At 38.4% G+C, this 23,059-nt stretch overlaps 2 protein-coding genes across 5 annotated transcripts in view; one reads left to right on the top strand and one right to left on the bottom strand.

Moving 5' to 3' along the window:
* The window catches only part of DNAH7 (dynein axonemal heavy chain 7), a 258,907-nt gene extending 242,140 nt beyond the window's left edge, over window positions 1-16,767 (top strand). For 2 of the 3 annotated variants that reach the window (XM_070458472.1, XM_070458471.1), the window contains 6 exons: window positions 507-644; window positions 4,462-4,692; window positions 7,287-7,439; window positions 8,742-8,919; window positions 12,529-12,632; window positions 14,961-16,767. In XM_070458472.1, the coding sequence (XP_070314573.1) occupies window positions 507-644; window positions 4,462-4,692; window positions 7,287-7,439; window positions 8,742-8,919; window positions 12,529-12,632; window positions 14,961-15,167 (1,011 nt within the window). In that variant the 3' untranslated portion in view covers window positions 15,168-16,767. The remainder of the gene's footprint in view (window positions 1-506; window positions 645-4,461; window positions 4,693-7,286; window positions 7,440-8,741; window positions 8,920-12,528; window positions 12,633-14,960) is intronic. The other variant, XM_070458473.1, reaches the window with a different exon arrangement.
* The window catches only part of SLC39A10 (solute carrier family 39 member 10), a 139,624-nt gene continuing 131,919 nt past the window's right edge, over window positions 15,355-23,059 (bottom strand). For both annotated transcript variants that reach the window (XM_070458475.1, XM_070458474.1), the window contains one exon: window positions 15,355-18,137. In XM_070458475.1, the coding sequence (XP_070314576.1) occupies window positions 17,979-18,137 (159 nt within the window). In that variant the 3' untranslated portion in view covers window positions 15,355-17,978. The remainder of the gene's footprint in view (window positions 18,138-23,059) is intronic.

Genomic DNA, 23,059 nt, shown 5'->3' with positions numbered 1-23,059 from the left:
GATTTATCACAATAAGAGTAAACAGAAGAATCAGGGTAAAGTGGAAAAAAAACTACTGTGGTAAATTAAGAACAGTCATCACCATGGCTAATTCATTTCAATGTATGACAAAAACCACTGCAATGATGTAAAGTAATTAGCCTCCAACTAATAAAAATAAATGGAAAAAAAAAAAAAAGAACAGTCATCAGCAAATGCAGCACAGAAAGATTTCTGTGGAAGAAATTTCTAAATGAAGTAGCCAGGATATTCCTCTCTCCATTTAAAAATTCATTTCAACTGAGTGTGACATTTTTTTTCTCTTTCTAAATGTGTCCATATATTTTTTTTTCCCTTTTTTTTAATGCTTTGGCCCTGGATGAAAGAAAATGAAAGCATTCAGTGTCCAGTCTCACAGGCTCATCCACTCAATAACCTGAGCACTGAAAATCACCTCTTTTCAGTGAGCAAGTTCTGCAGGATAATTGATTTCTAGCCTCCTGGCTCCTTGTTATTTGTCTTTGCAGCACAGTAGCTACATTGAATACACAAAGACACTGCCTCTGACCCCGGCTCCGGAAATCTTTGGGATGAATGCCAACGCTGATATCACTAAAGATCAGTCAGAGACTCAGCTGCTGTTCGATAACATTCTTCTCACACAGGTGTGTAGTCTGTGCATTGGTGGATTCTGAGGCCACAAAGGATGGTCCCCATCAGCATGAGCCCACGGGAGAGGCCCAGGCACAGGGTTCCATCTGTTCACGTGGAGAAACAGTTTTAGGAAAAAGAAAAGAAAATACGTACCTTAAAAATAAGTTTAAACAGAGAGTGAATGAATGTGTGAGTTTTGTTTTCACCAGGCTTTTGATTTGGAAAGCATCTTTGAGTATCATTCTGCTGCCAGCAGTTCTTTGAATAGCATTCTTTGTGTATCTCTGAGTATTCTTTGATACCATTCTGCTGCTAGGAATTCCGTTTTGCCTCTCTTGGCTTGAATTATGCCCCAGAACATATATTATGTCCTTTATAAATTTCTTAAAGTGGAAGAAGAGTTTCAAAGGTGCCTGGAAGCAGTTTGATGCCAGAATTCATCTAGAATTTTCCCTATTTAATTTTCTAGTCTCTTACTAATGCAACATGTTTAATGACTTATCTTTATCAAATGTTCCAGAACATTTAACCTAGTTTGTGTAGTTTTTTGTCACATCAGTATTTTATCAGATTATATAGTATATAAAATATAATAGTAAGTATGAAATAAATCAAAAGATTTCGGAGAACTATTGCCTCTGAGACATTCAGCTCTGCTGGTGAGAGCATAAATGTAAGGGCACATCAGAGGATGACCTCTTAAGGCACCAGGATTCAGCATGCCATGGCACAGGTTAGTTCTTCGAATGAAAGATGTTTAATCTTACTTGTCTATTAAGAGATATTCTATATTGTTTTCTGTTAGAAGATGTGCTTGTTTGTTTTAGTTCCAAAAGCAAATTAGTCCAAATGGTGAGTTCCCTTAACGATTGCATGAAATTTTAGTAAGTTAAGGATGATTATTCATTAAGCAAATTATTCCCCTAACTGATTTCAAGCTGATCTTTTTTTATTTTTATGGAATCTCAATAATAATAATAATAAGTTAATTATTTTATAGTGCTTCTTGTATGGGAGCACTGTTCTAAATGGTTTATGCGTAACAGTGTAATGCTTAGGACAGTCCTGTGAGGTAAGGTGCTAATTATTCCCATTTTATAGCTAAAAGACAGACACAGAACGATTAAGTAGTTAACTCAAGGTCAGCTAGTACAGTTTAAAGCCAGGACTCTGTGCCAAGTACAGACTTGGGACTCTGACTCCCACTAGTTTGGCTCCAGAATCTGTGTTTTAAGCTGTGTGATACTCTTTCTAGAGTCTAAAAATGGAATAAACCTCAAAGGCAGATAACCAGAGATGCTAGGGGAACTAAGAACTGGAATGAAAGAAAGAAAGAAAGTTAAAGAACCAGATTGAAAGAAAGAAAGAAAATGAAGTCGCTCAGTCATGTCTGACTCTTTGAGACCCCATGGACTGTAGCCTGCCAGGTTCCTCCGTCCATGGGATTTTCCAGCAATAATACTGGAGTGGGTTGCCATTTCCTTCTCCAGGGGATCTTCCCCACCCAGGGATGGAACCTGGGTCTCCTGCGTTGCAGGCAGACTTTTACCATCTGAGATACCAAGTAAGTTCAAGAACCAGACTTCTCTGCTGGCTCAAATGGTAAAGAACCAGATTGAGAGGATGACCTAGTGTGCTGTCATTGATGGAAGAGTTCAGGGAACTTCTGGTTCTGGTCTGTTGTAAAATGACATCTGCTAATAAGGCAGAAAGGACAAAGACCATGTTTTAATGTCCATTTTGTATGTTAATACCACTAAGATCAATTATTGCTTGAGCATGAAATCATATATAGACAAGAATACGTAGATCTTTAGCAACTTTAGTGCGTGTAGTATGCAGTAGTCTAACAACAGGAGATTTATAGAGCCTTCGGCTTTTTTTAAACTTGATGGACTGTGCCATATTACAGAATACATAAAGCAATGGTCATATTCCAACAGAAAATGACTCAGAATCAAACAAACAAGTTTACATACACTTTGGATATCTTCTCAGTATGTGATTAAACAACCTCTTTCAATAGTCTGCAACTCAGATTGGCAAATACAATTAATGTAATGGGTAGGCAGGCGTTCAGTGATTCCACATTGAGTTTACCACAGTTCAGAGGCAACCAGAATAGTGGTTTAGAGAGCAAGGTCATGAGGACAGGACCTTCACATTGCCTATTGAAATAAAATATCTTTTGAAGTGAGAGGAGCTAGTGGGATTGAGAATGTTACTTCTGTAGAGCTGTCTTACCTATGCTGAACTGCTAGACTTGCTTTTGAATAAGAAAATTGTTTCGACCTAAAATATTGTTAAACTAGAAATGGAAAGGTTAAATTCCATGATGTCTCCTTGAAAATGTATCCCACTTATCTTTATTTGTTTAATAAAAGGAAAACAACTGTTAGAAGATTTCAAATGGTGTTTATGAAAACTCTTAAGAAAAGACAGTTAAAAAAGAACCCAAGTTAAATAATTACAAATAAATAACACCCTTTTGCTCTTAATTCTCAATATCAATTGGATATTACTTTTAAAATGTATCTCCCCAACTGTGTGATTCTGGTGTGTGAGAAATAGGTATAGGAATCTTTGTGTTACTAAAATATTTTTCTTACATTTCTGAAGGGTTATAGGCCTAGGATTTATTTGGGGGGGGGGATGTTTGATGGAGGTGCAGCTCTTGTTAGAAAACAGTAATGTTTTTAATGAGTTTATAGTACATTGTATGCACATCAAAATACAAATAGAAATCAGCATATCATTCTTCAAATGCAACAGAAATAGATATTTCACTAGTTTTGACCAAATATTCATTACCTTCTTTATTATCTGTAATTTGTTTTATATATTTGGTTGTAAACCTAATAGTTTGGGATCATGGTAAAGGATATTACTATATTGGCATAGCCCCTCCCCCCTTTTTTCCTAGCTTGTAATTAATACTAACATTTAATTTTTTATTGCACATTTTTATAGGAAGGTGTTAGGGTACCATTAAAAATCTTACTAGAAACTTCAGTAGAAGTTACTGTCAATATGTATGGAATATACAATATAGAAACTAGAAAGCATAAAATCTGAAATAAGACTAAACACAATTTCCTGGGGCTGAAAAAATATGAGATGTATTCATTTATATTCTAATAGTGCTCATTCTGTCTCCATGCACACACACACCCACACATTTATTTTGAGGATTTAAAGGTTTTCTCAGAAAATATAGATTCATTTATATGGTGCCACTATAAACTTAAGAAATAAAAATTGAAATGAAATTCCCCTTCCTTGCTTCCAGTGTGAATTACTAAAGTCTGCCCTATCTCTATAACTCTTCCAACTGCGTGGAAGATTAGAGCTTATTTTCTTTGCCCTCTTGGGTTCAAGGAGAAAGCTATATCTCTGCTTTTGGCAACCAGTAGGCAACAGAGTTATTATTAGCAAATATATTTGTGGCAAGCTTTCTCATAGCAGAACCAGATTTCCTCCCTGTGGGTTTTGATGCCCACCATCACTTGACCACCTCACCATGGTGAGTGCTTTTGCTCCCTCTGTCCAAAGCATCTGCCCTTCCCTCAATTCCCAGAGAGCACAATGCTTCCTCCAGACCTCCTTTTGCTGTGAACATTGTACATAAACTTCTAACAGCAATTTTTCTCCTCAAGCTCCATTCCCATGCCTGTTACCATCACGTCAATAAATCTTATGTGGAGAAGAATCATAGATAAAATAGCAAAGTAGTATTCATTCTTACAAAATTTACTTTAGGAATTTTCCCATCCAGCAATTCTTAGACCTTTGTGAGCATTTCTGATTCATAGTTTGAATTCTTCCCAGTCTCGTTCAGCAGATGCTGGTGCAAAATCATCGGATGAAGTGGTAAATGAGGTTGCTGGTGACATCTTGGGTAAACTTCCAAACAACTTTGACATTGAGTCTGCAATGAGGAGATACCCAACCACGTACACTCAGAGCATGAACACAGTGCTTGTTCAAGAAATGGGACGGTTCAATAAGTTGCTGCAGACCATAAGAGACTCATGCATTAACATCCAGAAAGCAATCAAGGTAAGGGAAAGTCCAGCAAGGAAAAATCATCAAAATAAATCGTTCATTTACTCAGCCAGCATGTATTGGGCACAGATTCTGTGAAAGTGGTTTTCTTGGTTCTGGGATAGAAAGAAAATCCCTGCCCTTAAAATGTGTATGGAAATCTAGGGCTGGCAGTTCATAAGTGGGTAAGTGAGTATAGAGTGTGGTACGTAAAGCAGTCATTTGCTGGATGAGATACACGCTAAGAAGGCAGAAAGCGTTAAGAGGTAAGAAAAACAAAGCTTCTGCCCTCAGTGAGCTTACCTTAGTGAGGGAGACAAACAATTAACAAATAAACTTTTCAGTCAATGGTAAATTCTACGGAAAAAAAAATAAAATGGGATAAGGATGTGGAGGGTGAGAGGTGGGAAGCGCAGTCACTTGGAGTCAGGCCGTTCTGAAGAGGCCCGATGGGTGGGGCAGGCCATGGAACATTTGGGCAGCGGGTTGAGCCGGCAGGAAGGCCCTGAGAACAGCAGCCTGGTGTGCTCGAGGTACCATAGGAAGGCTGGCTTGGCTCCAGAGGAGGAAGCACGAGGGAGATGGTAGAACAGAGAGGAAGGCACAGGCTCGCGATGGCCTTGTCGGCCAAGGTTGGGATCTTCAGTTCTATTCTAAAGTGTAAAGGCAAAGGGAGGCCTTCAGAGGAATTTAAGCAATAAAGTGAAATGACCTGTTTTGTGTTTTTAAAGATTGCTCTGATCTCTGCGGAACGGATTGTAGGGAAACCAGAACATAGGCAGAAGCCAATTATACGATGGAAGTCTTCCACATGAGTTGGTTTCTTGCCGTAGCGGTGGAGGTGGAGGAGAGTGGTTGGTTATGAGTTGTTGTTGAAAGAGGAGTCTATCTAGCAGGGCTGTTTGGCTAATTATTCGGTATCTTGTGTTTCTCCTTAACCTGGCTCTCCCTGTATCCTCCCTGGAAAGTGAAGGTCTGGCTTTCCACGTTCTAGGAGATAAAAGGGGAAAGAGGCCTGTGGGAGTTCAGCAGCTGGTACATGTGGATTCACTTAAATCCCGATTTCGGGACGGGAATTCTGACACCAACTCAGCCTGGCATTCTTCCCCTCTATGAGGTTCTTCATTTTCCTTTTCAGGTTTCATTCAAAGTAGGTGATGTGCAATTTTGTGGGGAAAGACCCAGGACTCTGTTTTTTAAGGCAGATCTCAACAGTCTTCATTTGAGCACCACCTTCTTCTCCTCCCTGGCTAAGGCCATCAGTTCCAAATATTTTGAATATCCTAGTTGATTCTCAGCTTTGCCCCCTGCCAGTTTAGGATCGAGTTTCTTGGCACAGCTGAGTCAGCTGCCAACAGTCCCATGCTTTCTAGCTCCCAGTATCGTTCTGCTTCTTTCTGTACCTGCAGGCTTATGGGGGTTTTTTGGAGGTGTAGTATTTTTTGTTTTCGGGAGGTGTACTTGGCCATACTACACAGCATACAGGATCTTAGTTTCCCACCAGAGATCGAACCTGTGCCCCCTGCAGTGGAACCATGGAATCTTAACCACTGGGCCAACAGGAGAGTTCCTACGCTTGTGCTTTTAAGAAATAAATTCCTCTACCATTATTTCAGGGTTTGGAGAATGAGGAAAATGAAATGTGGGTGTTTAATCCATTAAATTTACTCAAAAATTTTCTCCATATGTTAGCTGGAATGATATTGTCACTATGGAGAAAACAGAAATGATGGCACCTGGCCCAGTTGCAAGATCACATAGGAATTTTCAAGGGCCTCAAAGTTTTACCATCTGTTAGGATCCTCAATTTTATTCTGAAGTGTAAAGGTAAAGGGAAGTCTTCATTATGCAATGAAGTAAAATGATCTGTTTTACATTTCAAAATGGGATAAAATCAATTAGACTTCACAGTTGCAATCCTGGATATTCAACCTTTCTAGGCACTTTGAATCATTTTGCTCATTTTATATTTATCACTCTCCTTTTAAGAAGGTCAGGACAGAAGTATGTTAGTTGTCTATTTAATAGATAAATAAACTTAAGTCAAAGTTAGGCTGTGACTTAGTAGACAGTGAGAAGCCGAGTGTTGATTAAGATCTTCCAGGCTACAGTAGGCAGAAGGTCTGAACTCTCAGTCACAAGTCCTGAAGGCACACTGTAGACCTTAGTCACTGCAGTCAATAGCACTGTATTGCTTATTTGAAAGTTAAGAGAGTAGATCTTAAAAGTTCTCACCACACAAAAAAATGTAACCATGTATGGTGATGCATGTTAACTAGGCTTATTGTAGTGGTCACTTCACAATATACACAGATATTGAATCATTATGTTGTACATCTAAAATTGATACTTTATGTCAGTATTCTTTATATTTCAATAAAAGAAACTTTGCATTAAAATTTGATTAGATTAAAATCGTTAATATTTTTCCAAGAAGTAACTCAAAGATTCCACGTCTTACTTGTGAGCCAAAGAAAATACCTTTTCTTTCTCCCCCCCTCCTTTTTTTTTGCTATACTTAACTAATCATAACTGTAAACAAGTTTAATTATAAAATTACTCAAATGTTAGAATACTGTCATGTCAAACAATGGTTAAATGTGTTTCAGGGACTTGTAGTGATGTCTACAGAACTTGAGGAAGTGGTTAGCAGCATTCTGAATGTCAAGATCCCAGGAATGTGGATGGGGAAATCATACCCAAGCCTTAAACCCCTTGGGAGCTATGTGAATGACTTCCTTGCAAGACTAAAGTTTCTGCAGGTGAGTTCATCCAAATGCTCACATATTAGTTTTCTTTGGATTTCATTTTCTTCACTAGGATTTGCGACCCCAGGTATGGTAGTCTGCCAGGGTCCTCTGTCCATGGGATTCTCCAGGCAAGAATGCTAGAGTGGGTAGCCATTCCTGTTTCCAGGGGATCTTCCTGACCCAAGGATCAAACCTGGGTCTCCTGCATGGAAGGTAGATTCTTTACCATCTGAACCACCAGGGAAACCCATAATGAGCATTATTGTCTAGTTCTTCTGTGCATCCCAAGCATAAATGACCACTACTCAATATTGCATATAGTTATGTAACTGTTGCACTAAATTGTCAAAATACTAATATTGGAAGTAGAATCTCTGGAAGCTTCTTTAGGAGAGGTGTTCATGTTCAGTGAAGTTAGAAATTCAAATCAATGACATTTGAAGAGAAAAAGGGACTCGCTGTGTTGATATTTCTATTGAATATTTAGCTTTAAGAGATCCCTACAACAGATTATCCCACAAGGCCACACACGCTACTAGTAAGGAGAATTATTTCTTCCTTGTGCAGCACTCTTCCAGGTCATGAAATCACTAGATTGCTGTTTCAGCCCAAGTCAGTAATGGGCTAATTGTCTTGGAAATGTAGAGTGGGCAGAAGTCTGCCTCCTAATTACCTGGCAATAATGGTTCTTAACAATGTTCTTATTAACAGTTCTGTTAGAAGTATTAATTTCCCAGGTACTATATATAATGCATCAAAAATTACCTGTGACGAAATTTCTCCAGGGATGGACTGACTAAACTCCCCTTTCATAATACAGGCCTTCTGTAGTACTAGTGAAGTCGCTCAGTCGTGTCTGACTCTTTGCAATCCCATGGACAGGGCTCCTCTGTCCATGGGATTTTCCAGGCAAGAGTACTGGAGTGGGCTGCCATTTCCTCCAGGGGATCTTCTGGACCCAGAACTGAACTCATGTCTCTTACATCTCCTGCATCGGCGGGTGGATTCTTTACCACTAGCACCGCCTGGGAAGCCCGAAACAGTCACTGGGCGTGAATAAAACAGGCATTTGTATCTGCATTCATATCACTGCACACGCTGGTACAATGGGTACGAAATTGATGCCAGAACACATGCTGAATATGCTGGCTATTTTCCAAACTTGGAGAGTATGGCTTTTTATTCCTCCAAGTGTTAGCTTATTAGTTTACTAGAGAATCATAGGGGGAGTATTTGGGGCAAAGTTTATTAAGCCATGTTGCATTCAGAGTTGAAAGGCTCTAGTGTCTGGACACTTGTGCTTTGACACCACAGCAATGGTACGAGGTCGGCCCTCCTCCAGTCTTCTGGCTTTCTGGCTTCTTCTTCACACAAGCCTTCCTGACTGGTGCCCAGCAAAACTATGCCAGGAAACACACCATCCCCATTGATCTTCTTGGGTTTGACTATGAAGTGATGGAAGACAAAGAATACAAGCACGCTCCAGAGGATGGTGAGTGGCAGCAGTGGAATGAGTTGGCTTATATCTTCACACTGAACAAAAACATCACCTTCTTGCTCAATTTTCTCAGCTGTTAAGAAGGCAGAATGAGCAAGAGAGCAAGGATAAGAAAAAAATGGGGATGACATGAATCTGAATAAAGAGTATATGTCCCTTGCATTGTTGTAGTTTTACACAACTTTGTAATTCTGAAGTTATTTCTAAAAAAATATGTTGGCTAGAAAGTAATCATCAAATCAACAATACATGGGATAATCAGCCACAATCTTTTTATGGCTTGTTGTTTTAATTGATGTACAGTTGATTTCCCATGTTCTGTTCATTTCTGCTGTAGAGCAGAGTGATTCAGTTATACATGTTATATGTATATATAATACATACATGTTTTACACACACACACACACACACACACACACATCCTTTTATATTCTTTTCCATTATGATTTATCACAGGATACTGAACATAGTTTTCTGTGCTCTGCAGTAGGATTTTGTTGTTTATACTTTCCATATATAATGGCTTACATCTGCTAACCCCAGACTCCCATTCTACCCCTTCCCCAGCTCCTCCCGCCTTGGCAATCACAAGTCTGTTCTCTAGAAGTCTGTTTCTGTTTCATAGATAGGGTCATTAGTGTCATATTTTTAGATTCCACATATAAGTGATATCATACGGTATTTGTCTGACTTCACTTAGTATGACAACTCCAGGTCCATTCTGTTGTTGTAAATGGCATTATTTCACTTTTAGTGGATGAGTAATATTCCATTGTGTATATGTACCATGTCTTCTTCATTCATTGATGTATCGATGAACTTTTAGACTGCTTCCATGTCTTGGCTATTGTAAACAGTATTGAAGTGGACACTGGGGTGTATGTATCCTTTTAGACCATGTTCTTCTCCAGATATATGCCCAGGAGTGGGATTGTGGATCATATGGTAGCTCTATTTTTAGTTTTCATTACTCTGAGAGATGAATCAAAAAAAGATATTGCTGCAATTTATGTACCTATGTTTTCTACATTCTACCTATGTTTTCTTCTAAGAGTATTTTAGTATTCATTATTACATTTACATCTGTAATCCATTTTGAGTTTACTTTTGTGTATGGTAGTGTTCTAATTCATTTTTTTTTTTAACATGTAGCAGTCCAGTTTTCTCAACACTATTTATTCCAGAGACTATCTTTTTTCCACTGTATAGTCTTGCCTCTTTTCTTGTAGATTAATTGACCGTAGGTACATGGGTTTATTTCTGGGCATTCTATCCTGTTCCACTGATCTATATTTCTGTTTTTTTGCTAGTATCATACTGTTTGGCTGACTGTAGCTTTGTAATACAGTCTGAAGTCAGGGAGCATTGCTCTGGCTATTTGGGGTCTTTTGTGGGGTCTTGTGTATTTTGGGGCCATGAGAAAAGCGACTCACTCAAAGTGACTTTAAAGTGGCCACAATGCCATTGTAAATCTATCTAGATTTAGTATCATACAGTCTACATGTATTTGCCTAAGATTTGTCTTAACTGAATCACCATCTAGCACCCAGTTATTCAGGTATCAATGGGAAAAGCACTGCAAAGCAAGCAGGAGGCAGGAAGGAGTGAAGAAGGGCTGGGGATGCTGTCACCTCCACCCTGTGCTGACCACAACTCACAGAAGCAAAGTGACTCACAAACCATGCAAGTGAAAGTCACTCAGCCGTGTCCAACTCTTTGTGACCCCACGGACTATACAGTCCATGGAATTCTCCAGGCCAGAATACTGGAGTGGGTAGGCTTTCCCTTCGCCAGGGGATCTTCCCAACTGGGGGATCAAACTGGGGTCTCCTGCATTGCAGGCGGATTCTTTGTCAACAGAGCTATCAGGGAAGCCCCACAGACCAGGAAGGGCTGTTAAAACAGGACCGTTAGTATCCCCTGTCATTTTGTTTTGTGTTTTCCATATGGCCCATGAGAGACAACAATTTATTTGTCCCCATCACATTTCTTATAAAATTGTTGTTAGGTTGGAGGGAACTTTTATCCCCATTGCCGCTGTTCTTAAGGGGTTAAGATGAATTCTTCTCTTTACTCCCTCTGACATAATCTTTCTTTTCCAAGTAAGGAATAGATCACCCATTAGTTAAGGCCAGACATTTACTGGGCTGTGCTTACCAGTCAGCAAGGTCAGTGTATTAAAAGCTCTCTGGGACCTGACTGCAGTCTCCTCTCCTTTCTCTGTTCCCATCTATTATTGTGATTGGCCTGCAGACTTAGATCTGGCTGGAGATGTGGGCATGCAGAATGTGCTTGCAGATCTCTCTGGCCCCCTCAGGCAGGTCCACCCCTGACCTGGCTCCAGGCTCAAGATGCGTTTTGCAGTTCAGTTTTACTAGAGTTATTCTTGGGAAGTTATTGGACGAGTGCTTTGCCAGCAAATAAAATTGACCTTTTATTCCAGCTATTCTTTCCGTCAGTTAAAACCTAGAGAGAACAGAGGGTAAGTCTTCCCCTCAACATCCATCACTGGGCTATCCACATGTGGCCTTTTAAATTTATAACTAAAGTTAAATTTAAATCTCTTGGTCCCACTAGCCATGTTTTACATGTTTTAATAGCCAATCATATTGGAAAACACAGATATAAAATACTTCCATCACTGGAGAAAGTCCTATTGGACAGCACTGCCCAAGTGGATTTTCATATCCTATTTTCACAAACTGCTTTCATCAGTGTAGCTGATTTGATTCTAACTGTACAAGGTAGACAAAAACAGGCATTCAGTTCAGTCGCTCAGTCGTGTCCGACTCTTTGCGACCTGATAGACTGCAGCACACCACACATTATTGTCTTACAAATATCTTCCAATTATTCTCTGGATAAAAAAACAGATATAGAGTTAAATGAATTGTTCAAGATCACACCGCATATTAGGAACTGTTCACCTATGTCTTTCTAAGTTCCTCATTGCCTCCCTTCATATCTGTGCAACAAATTACAATGAATATTTTTGTGTGCAGATACCCATATTCAATTCATGAAGCTTTACACAGGTGGATAGCCAGGGATGTGATCCAGGTTTCATGGATTCCTTAAGTTATGGTCTTCAGTTGATCGTATGTGACATTGCCTTCTGGATTCTCATACAGACTGAGGTGCAGCCTTGGAGTGAGCAGATTCTAAAAGGGGAGGAGAAATTTAACTCTCGGAACATAAGACATCAGGAGAAGGGTGTTTTGCTCCCATGCTGCCTGGAAGCCACTGGGTCCCTACATGACATTAAGAACTTCTATAGATTTTGTGGACTCTTGACATTATAGTCATTGGTCAATTAAAATATAAACCAATGTTTTCCCAAACAGAGAACTTCATGTAAACTATTAAAATTCCTTTCCTCTTTTTGTCTCCCACATCAAGTTTTACTAGGCAAAGTATAGCTATTCTTAAATTAAGAATATTAACACAAACTCAGAACACTGACTTTATTTTAGAGCAGATCTTCGTTTGCTGACCTAGTATCACTTGCACAGTATTCACCTGTAGGGATTCCAGCTTCACAACTCAATCTCAATCTGTATGCATATGCAAAGTGTTGTATTAACCTGCTTCTTTTATATTTAGGTGTTTTCATTCACGGACTATTTCTGGACGGAGCTTCTTGGAATAGAAAGATCAAGAAACTTGCAGAATCACATCCCAAAATTCTTTATGATACAGTGCCTGTGGTTAGTATTTTCTAATGATATATATGTGGGGGGGCTATTTTATACATGTACATGCACCACATATGTAATTTATTATTTATAGTAGTTATGTTTTATAAACTTGCTACCAATATTAGTGAATACTGAACTTCTAGGCAAAATATAAGGTTAAGTTTCTGTAATCAGGTGGCCTCATTTTTGTTAACTGATCAATATATAACTTTCTTTCATTTGTGCTTCTGTTTAAAGATACCTTATTTAATACACACTGTTGATTCATTAACATTGAACTCATGGACTATAACTCATTCCTAAACAGTATTTATAAGGCATATCGCTAGACAGCACCTCAGCCCTACACTTAGGGGCCTTTTTAAACAGAAAAGTCACCAACCAAAAAACAAAATGCAAAAAGCTTAGCATCGAAAGGATACTTGTTCATATTCTAGTTGTGAGAGTTGAAACCAGGCGGCAGAATGTCATCAGGTTCAGCTTCAGCTGGGAACATGCCTGCTGGTGACTTAGCTTTTGCTGCTCTGGCACGCTTGCGAATGAGCATGAAAGCACAGAATATCGATACTAGGATTAGGACTAAATCTCAGTGATAGGCAAATTTGCAAATATGGAATCCAGGAATAATGAGGACTGACTGTACACATGTATCCACATCCACACATAGGTTTATGATTTCTCTTACATATACATTGACCTAAAAATGTGAAACTTGCAGGTTAAAAGATAATTATATGAAAACCATCCATTTAAAAAAATTGTTTTCTAGGCACCAGTCTTTAGCATGGGCATACTAAGCTATATAAATACTAAGTTTCCAGCTGTTACTGCATTATGAGAAGATGGCTAGAGAGATTTTCACATAATCTGAAGGGTCAGTCTGGGATAGTGATACAATATAGGCTGAATTTTACATGAACTTACATGAATTCTGTTTGTGGGACACTGGGCGCCACTCAAAGACAGGCAGTAATCCTGCAGAGCAGTTCTAACAGGTAGAGAGAGGGACCAGCTGACAGCCGATTGCAAGAAACCTGCCATATACACCAAGATACTGTGGGCAGATAAAGTTTCAAATATGAGACCCAAACTCAAAGTCACAAGGGCAAAACGTCTGCAATTTCAGGAGTCGATCTGGATCAACTTTTTTCTTTCATATAGAAACTCAAGTTTCTGGTGAATAGGATTTTAAGTAGGTAATCTTCTGAAAAGTCACCAGTAAAAAACACTCCCATTAAAAAAATCCACTTAGTTGAAACAAACCATGTCCAACTTCAGTGTTAAGTCCTTGTATTTAACAGTAACTGAAGAACAGCTTTATAGATCTCCACAATTATGTGGGAGAGATACTAGCACCCTTATTAGTGCCTTCATACAGTTTGTACTTAAACCTGAAAAACAAAAACAAAAACAAAAAAGGAATTCCAAACAGTGGGGATGTCAAGAATTGCTATTACTACCGGACAAAGGTATTCAAGTTCTAAAAAGGAAACACTGTTTTCCCTTTCTGATCATAGTTTGTTCTTTCCTCTTATATCCAGAGATTAACTTGCTCTAAAATTTTATTGAGATTGGTGAGGTTCAACTGTGCTTAATATTCTAGGAACCTGACTAATGACTCTTTTAAGAATAATCTTTTTTTTTTTTTTTTTTTAGTTTTAAGTTGTGCCTGCCCCTCCAGGTCTCTGTTTTAAAACAGTTATCTTTAAGATTACTTCTTTTTTTTTTTTTTCCATTTATTTTTATTAGTTGGAGGCTAATTACTTTACATCATTACAGTAGTTTTTGTCATACATTGAAATGAATTAGCCATGGATTTACATGTAAGAATAATCTTAAGGGTTGTATTGCAGTTATAAAGGCAACTATGCTTTAAACAGCACAAAACAGTCACCTAACATGGGGAGGTGATCTACTTCAACAGTCACTGATAAAAATCCTTTCAGAATATTTTGGGATTGGCTTTTAATAAAGCAACATAATTTTTAGTATCAGTGGTAGCAGTTCTCACCTTTGAAAAGTATATCTGATTTTATTATTAGTATTAGTGTAAGCACCGAGTCATCCTCAGGTAGGTGTGGTATGGAGATGAAGAATAGATGGGTAGTATGCTTTTTCAGAGGAGATGACTATTTTTTCTCATTTAGCTTCTAAACTGGTTCTGAAGATAATTCTGAGAGCTCTAAATGTTTTGAGCAATGTCAGCACTGCTGACAAAAATAAACTCAATTTAGCCCACAGAAATTTGCAGACATAACTAACCTTATGCCAAATAGGTTCAAATATATGTAAATATAACAAACAGCCGTGACTTAAATTTTGTCTACTTCCTTCTAGATGTGGCTAAAGCCCTGTAAGAGAACAGATATACCAGAACGACCAAGTTACACCGCCCCATTGTATAAGACAAGTGAGCGGAGAGGAACGCTGTCAACCACTGGCCATTCTACGAATTTTGTGATTGCCATGATTCTTCCCTCTGACCAGCCCAAGGAACACTGGATTGGACGGGGGGTAGCACTGTTGTGTCAACTTAATTCATAATTAGAAGGTGTCATTTCCCTGTTTTCGTATTCTTTGTTAGATGAATCAGTAGAAAATATATTTTACTTTTTAAAGAAGCTATTTGGTTTAAATCAATTTGACTAAAGTTATACTTAGTATTTAAAATGACTCATATGTCAAAGTTAGGAACTATTCTAACAAAGATTAAATAAGACACACTGGTATGTTTGCTCTTTTTGAATAACTTTATTTTGGGAGTGTTCCATAAGCATTAGGAACATACATAAAATGACACACCACTGTTGACAATGAAAAAACAGCATTTGATCATTTCCAGCTTTATAAATTTTTAAAAAATGATTCAGTTACAACAACAAAAAAAAGTTTAGATATTTTAGCAAGTATCACCTTGCAGGACCATAATCACATTTAAGCCACTGACTTACTGTTAATGGAAAAAATTCACACTGCATCTAGTTACTATAGTATTTCTAAGCATAATCACAGCTGATTGAATGCAATGTGATATACACCAAAATTCATATGAATGTCACACAGTGACAGCATTGTCCAAGTAACATTAATGACCTCCAACAAACACATGTTAAATTAGACTTGTCAAGCTAAATGGAATGTTGGAGCCAAACAGAAATGTAGTGGAATTCAGATTGTCTAGTAAGACTTGAAATTATACATTAGGATGATGTAAAAACTAAATACTGGTGGAACCCCAAGAAAAATACTAGCAGCAACTGTTACAGCCCTCTTAAAAGTTAAAAAAAAATCTAGCAAATAAAGATAACTACCATTTTTGAGAGAATATAAAACTATATACTTCAGCATAACCTATTTGCTTTAAATCAGGCATTTATTTTTAAGACTGGGAGTATATTCCAGCTGTTGCTTTTCATAAAAGTTTTAAAAGTAAGAAGATTTAATGCTGGAATGCAGAATCCTCCTTGGACATAAAGACCCCAAAATGAATTATAAATATACCTTGGTTCAGAAAGCAAGATATCTGAGTCACTTGAAGTTGGCAGTACTAAATAAAATACCAGCACCTTTTAGCCAGGTTGCTTGAAGGGTCAAGCAATGAGATGAGGACTGTCCCAATTCAGTGCCCAATGCTGAAAGTAATCTATGTATAAAACTCCTACTTGTTACAGGAAGCCATGAAGAAAGCAAGAAATAATTTTTCAAATTCAAGCATAAATGAAGGAACTAACACCTAATGAGCCCCTTGCTTACACCACACAGGAGAAACACTGGCAATACTCTTAATACCTGGATGCATGTGCTGCTCTCGGTTCTGTTTTAAAGTTTATGGAGTAAGAGAAAAGGAACTGGGGAAAGGAGGAGGACTAACTGAAAACATTTTAAATGGAATGGAACGAGTTTGGCTCTTAAGTTTCTGAACAATAAGATTTTTAAAGCCGCTACACAGGTAGCCAAGCAGATCAAAATAAAGCTGCCTGCAGGCAGTTCACATACAGTTTACCTGGCATAAGTGCAGAGCATGTGGCACAAGATGTAAACAGAAAGCGACATGCATGGTTAGTACTACAACTTATTAGGCCAAAATTCAGGGTAAATGTGGCTTGCACTTCTCACAAATCATTCACCATTTATGGCAGGAGAACAGGGCACCTAAAAAAGAGACTAATCCCTACCAGGCACGAAAAGCACATGTTGGCACAAAATAAGTGATTTCAGCCGAGTTACGTAACTGCGTCTTCCAAGTCACCGGGTACCACGACAGCCAGGGCATCAGTGGCGAGCACCCTCAGAACCGTTCCTACAGTCCGCGTGCAGACTGTGGCCGCGGTGAACCGCTGCCTCACAGCCTCACTGCCAGCCGCAGCGCGTGCTCTAGGTTCCAGGGCCAAACTGGCAGAGCACTGTGTACAGTTAAAACGTAAACTTCCCAAGTAACTCATTATTTCTGTTCAAGTAGAGTGTCTGAATATTTAGACCATGTTTGGGTTCTTCATTTTGCTGATATTTTCTAAAGGGTTACAATTTTAAGGAAAAAAAAAATATTTTTTTTTTACCACATGCTCCAAACCCCTTACCCTCACCAAAAAACCTGAAACAAAAATAAAAGTTAAAAAAAAAAAAAAGCCCAAACACCAAGTATAATATTAATACAAAGAACCATTATGAATCTTTCATTAAACTGAAGCTCACACAAATGTACAGTCACAAATTTCAGTAGTTTAGGCTGCAAGTTTAAACCCTATGCAAATATATACAAAAATAGTAACTCTAGACTCAAAGAATAAGGGCCTTTGTCCCGATGCTAAATCCATACTCTAATGCAGCCTGAGCTTCCTCTAGCGCTACAGTCCCATTCATGCAGCTTCAAAGCTGTATCATGTTGATCCCTATTTCCATATGCAGCTGAATTAAGGGACACTGCAATTCACTTTTAGCACAAAGAAAAGTCTGCCCGAAGTCCATTTGAAATATTTTTAAAAGTTTAAGTGATTTTTTTCTTTTTGGTTCAATTTCTATTTCTGCATAGCCACAGAAGTTTCTACTAATAGAGACTACTTTAGTGTTTTTTATATGATTATTTCTTTATAAAAAGTCTTAATCAAACCTATATCAACACTGGTTCATGGAGTCCCATTTCCTCCTTTCTTTATCACAAGTTTTATATTTGTAAAAGACCCCTTCATGCAGGGAAAACAGCACTGAGCACTGGTCTCTGTGGTTAGGCTCAAATCTATGAACTTGTAAGTAGTGCAAGCCACTGGCTTTTCTTTGAGCGACGTGCTTACGGTACAAGGAACAGATGCAAAGCTGCATGGTGACATTCTCAGCATCAGCAGTGACTGCTGGGAGTGGTCAAAACTGGAGGTCGAACACAATTTTGTCTTCGTAGAGGGCGATTACCAGCATGATGGCGAATCCGAACAGCAGCCCCAAGTTCTGCAGGATGAACTGTCCCACGGGGCAGAAGCCGTGCTCCTCGTTGTCGCCGTCGCCGTGCAGCATTTCTGGAAGCTGAAACATATTGTGTAAATGTCTTAAAACAATCTTGTATAATCTCATATTTTAAAACATTTTCCTACGTAAGAAAGTTAGTGACTAAAGCACAACTACTGATAATTTTGAACATGGTGCTAACCGTATTTTAGTCAAACACTTAGAAGTTTTATGCTCTAGCTGTGTACTAAATAAACACTAAATCTGTGCCCTCCTCACCTCCCAACAGAACACATCATTTATGTATTAGTTACTTTTTTAAAGTTTTGCTGTCTACCAACATTTCTGCTAAAGTATAAAACTTTAGCAGTTTTGCCAGTGAAACTCAGAAAAGAATACCACAATTCCCATACTTACTGATATATCTTAAGCTCACTGAGAAAGTAAGATTCCTTTGGGAGATATTTCATTCAAAATTATCATTTATTCACCCTTTTCCATCTAAATTCTCATTCCCAACTGTACATTTCATCAAGGATACACAGTAACAAGACAATTGCAAAATTGATACCTCTATGCTCTTAAAAGCCATTATTTTTTTTCCAATAATAGACAGAAATAGTGTTTCAAGGCTGTGCAGCAGACCTACTACCAAGTCATGCATGACATCTTCACAATGTATTCTATTCTCTTAACAGTGATAACATTTTTAAAATTTGAAAGTCTCCAATATCTTTCTTTAAAGGCACAGTGCACTAAAAAGTATAGTTCAGCTTCTAAAGCACAAGCATATACCGCATTTAAAAATAATCCATAGAAAAGTAAAAAACTAAAATCTTTAATGTGTCTAAGTAAAAAGGATTTGCTGAAGAATGAATGTATGTGCATTATTATAAGCATACATTCTTCCCACCCAAACATAACCAAAATTAAAAAAGAACTATTTCCAATTTTCATATTCATTTTTCTGTTTGTTGTTTGTTTTTCAACTTTGCAGTGAATATCTACAGGACACTGATACGCTACTCTATTTGACACTAAACTTTTACTCCAAACAGTATCTTGGTACTTTGGTGTTTAGGGAGGAGAAATGCAGTGTTAAGTATATAATGTCTACAAGGAAGAAATATCATTATTCATTATTAAATAATGAGTACAATTAACCCAATTACCATGCTCTGACAGTGCTACAGTATATTTAATAATCTCCTGAGAGTGCTATTTAAGAACTACGTCATGCTGGCCGTCTATTCTGTTCATAGAAGTCTGTGCAGTAGTGTATGCTAATGGAGGTTACTGTTCTTACCCAACAGAATTTAGTAGAGACCATTATAAATGCCAAAGGTGAATAACTGTGACAGAGACTATATGGTCCACAAAGTTTAAATATTTATTATTGTTTCTTTTACAGAAAGTTTGCTAACCCCTGGATTAAGACTAAAACTGGCAGGTTCCAACCTATGATTTTAGAAAGAAGACTACTTTTATTGTTACAAAAATTTTTTTCCCAAGATTTTATGATTACAAAAACTTTTAACTTTCCTTAGTATTTAAGCATAAACAATGTACATCTCACAGAAATATTCCCTCTAGACATGTGCACATACCAACAAGAAGAGGCACCACAGTGCCTTCCTGGCACTCAATTCTGTCCTGAGTGCTGACACCAATACTGTCTGTCATAACCACAGTTAAGAGCCAGCCAGTACCTACCTGTATGACCACAGGTGTTAACATGCAACAGTGCTTGTTGATAAACAGGTGCTATCCAAAGCTTCCAAAAAACCAGAAACTTCCAACTTGGTATCTATCTGAAACTAAAACTTCTGGTACTGATGCTATCTTACTTAATGACTATATAAGTCAATATAAACTTCCTCCTTTTAGCTAAAGTAGTCTTTATAAAACAAAAATGAGATAATGTCTGTCATTGTTGCTTAAACCTTTTAATGGTCTCCCAAAATTCATAAGATAGATTAATCTTTTTAGCACCGCAAATTGTGTGACTCATGATCTGATCACCATCTACCTAATTAATGACACTGTAGATATGTTACCTAATGTATTTCCTAAATGAGTCCTAAAATATATGTGGATAGTTTGTCCCTGTCTTTTAGAACACTTAGGTGTTTTCAATTGAGATATTATAACTACTCTGCAAAAAGCATTTTCATATGATTTCATTTTTATTTGTTGCTTTATTAGCAACAATCATTTTGTTTCCTCGGGAGATACTCCCAGGAGTAGACTGACTGGTAAAAAAAGGAATGATGTTATTTCTTATATGCCCTTTCCTCTTGATTCTGATAAACTCTTCTATCTTCTTTAATACTTAGCTCAAATTTCCTATTCCAGAAAAACTTGCCTAATTTTATTTCCCAATTTTTTAGCTAGCCTCTAATTCCACAAACATGGTACATCACTCTATCATAACATGTATCCAAAGGATTGTAATTGATGGCTACTTTTCTTCTTCATTAGACTATTAATTCCTTACTATAATGACACTCTTGTTCTTTTTACAAGTTTAGCCCTCTAGTATAAGAATTAGCTCATTCACTCTTCATTCAATTAATTATGAACTACTTCTCCAGCAGTAATTGAAATATTATAAAAATGCCTGCCTTCCAAGAACTGATTGCCTAATGGGGCACAAAGTGAACTCAATAAATAAATAAAATGTTTAGTATGTTATTAGTAAATTAAGTACAAGTGCAAATGAAAAAAAGTAAAGTAGGAATACAAGATGTGAAATGTTGGTGTGGAGACTGAAGTTTTAGACAGGGTGCCTCAAGAAGTAAGGGAGCTGGCCGGGAGAATGTCTTAGGAAAATATTCCACACGAGTGATCAGCGAGAGCCAGGACACTGAGGCAGTGTGCCTCCTGGGGGAGCAGAAGTGAGGTAAGGCCAGGAAAATCAGGGATGGAAAGGGAGAAGAAACAGGAGGATAAAAAACCTTGAAGAGCAAAACAAGAACTCTGTGCTTCTGCTTTAATGAGACAGACAACCACTGAAGGGTTCAAAGCTCACAAGTGATATGATCTAATCTTACAAGGATCACTTGAAAAAAAAAATCACCCAAGATGTGGTGATAGATATAGAGTGTGGAGGCTGGGACAAGGGCAAAAAAGCAGGGAGAACAGTTAAAGAGAGATGACGGTGCCTGGAATGAGGGTGGAGTGTAGGTGATGAGGAGATGGAGCCCCAGTAGATGTGGGAGGGGCAGAAAGAAGAGAGTCAAAGAGTGACACTCAAGGTTTTGATCTGAGAAAGAATAAAGAAGAATAACGTTATGGTTAATAGATGGAGGATTAAAAAAAAACAGATGGAAGATTCTAAAGGAAATGCTGGTGTAAGGAGTAGGATTGGCAAATATCAAGAGCTGGTTTCTGAATATTATTAAGTTTATAACACCTTTTAGATATTCAGGTAAGCTGGTAGATAACGCTAATCTGGAATTAAGGAAATGGCCTGGGCTAAAGATGTGAAGAAAGTGAAAAGTGTCAGTCACTCAGTCATGTCCAACTCTTTGTGATCCCATGAACTGTAGCCCACCAGACTTCTCTGTCCACGGCACTCTCCAGGCCAGAATACTGGAGTGGGTAGCATTCCCTTCCCCAGGGGATCTTCCCCACCCAGGGATCGAAGCTGGGTCTCCTGCGCTGCAGGTGATTCTTGCCTGTCTGAGCCGCCAGGGAAGCACACAGGTGATGTGACGCACCCTCACCGTGCGCGCCCGGCCGCTCAGGCGCGCCTGGCTCTGCGGCCTGACGGGCCAGCAGGCTCCTCGGGCCACAGGGCTTTCCAGGCAGGGATGCTGGGGAGGGCTGCACAGTTAGGAATTGTCGGCCAATAAACACTTAAAGCCATGAGACCAGGCAAGATTACTGAGAGGACTTTCATCAACATTCAGAGGTAAGGGAAGAGAAGAAAATCCAGCAAAAGACTAAGAAAGGCCAGAAACGTGGGAATTCAGGAAATGGTGGTGGTACAGAAGCCAACGGCCAAGGAAATCTTCCAAAGAGAAGAGAATGATCAAGCCAAATGCTGCTGTTAGGAAAAGTGAAATGCAGACAAGACAAACAGGGTCAGTGACCAGTGGATTTAGCAATGTTGTGGTGAATGGCAGATCTGACAAAGTAACCTGGGAGAGCAGTCGGGAGGAAACCTAATGAGCCAGACTCATGAAGGAAGAGAATTAAAAAACAAGAATGGGTAATTGCTATAACTGGAAAGGAGCATAATAAATAGGGCAGTAGCTAAAACTGAAACTGGAATTTAAAAAGATCCTCTCCCACCCTACCTTTTTAAGATAGGAAAAAGGGAGAAATGTAAGGGAGCTGGGCGAGAGGGGATAGATTAGATCTAGAGAGCAGTTTGAAGGAGCTGGATCTTGCTAGGAACACAGACGTTTTTCCCCAGGCACAGGGACAAAGGTAAACAGGCGCCGACCCAGGGAAATGAGCAGGAGCAGTGACGGAACTAGTGGGGCGTTGTCTCGGTGGCTTCGTTGTTCTCCGTGGGCCAGGAGGCGAGGTCATCAGCAAGTGAGGCTGACGGAGGGGGGGTAAACTGCTGCTTCTGGATATAAAGTAAAAAGTATTCTTTCTGACTGTCCAAGCTTGCTATAATAAATATTCTATAATTAAAAATTTAGGTTATAAACTGAAACGGGACTATTTAACAGAGTCTACTAGGAAGAAAAGTGAATAGTTATCTAGTTAAAAACAGAAAGTAACCAAATTATTAGTTCTGCAAACACACTGCCTAACATATTTAGGATACAGAAGTAAAATTAAAATTTAACTACTTAGTGTTACAGATTTATTAACTTTAAACTGAAGCTAGAAATAAGGGCAATAACATAAACCCCTTGGAATATAAACCATTTTCTGCAGAAGGCTGGAGAAATATAGTACTTCCTTCTTATTTGCTATTAAGCAAGCTCAAAGAATTATTTTGTTAACCATAAAAAAACACTTCCACCCCAATATTACAA

Source organism: Odocoileus virginianus, chromosome 30 (genome assembly GCF_023699985.2).
Source record: "Odocoileus virginianus isolate 20LAN1187 ecotype Illinois chromosome 30, Ovbor_1.2, whole genome shotgun sequence".
Classification (NCBI taxonomy): domain Eukaryota; kingdom Metazoa; phylum Chordata; class Mammalia; order Artiodactyla; family Cervidae; genus Odocoileus; species Odocoileus virginianus.
The sequence above is the reverse complement of the archived record's forward strand: the minus strand, read 5'-3'. Positions and strand labels throughout refer to the sequence as shown.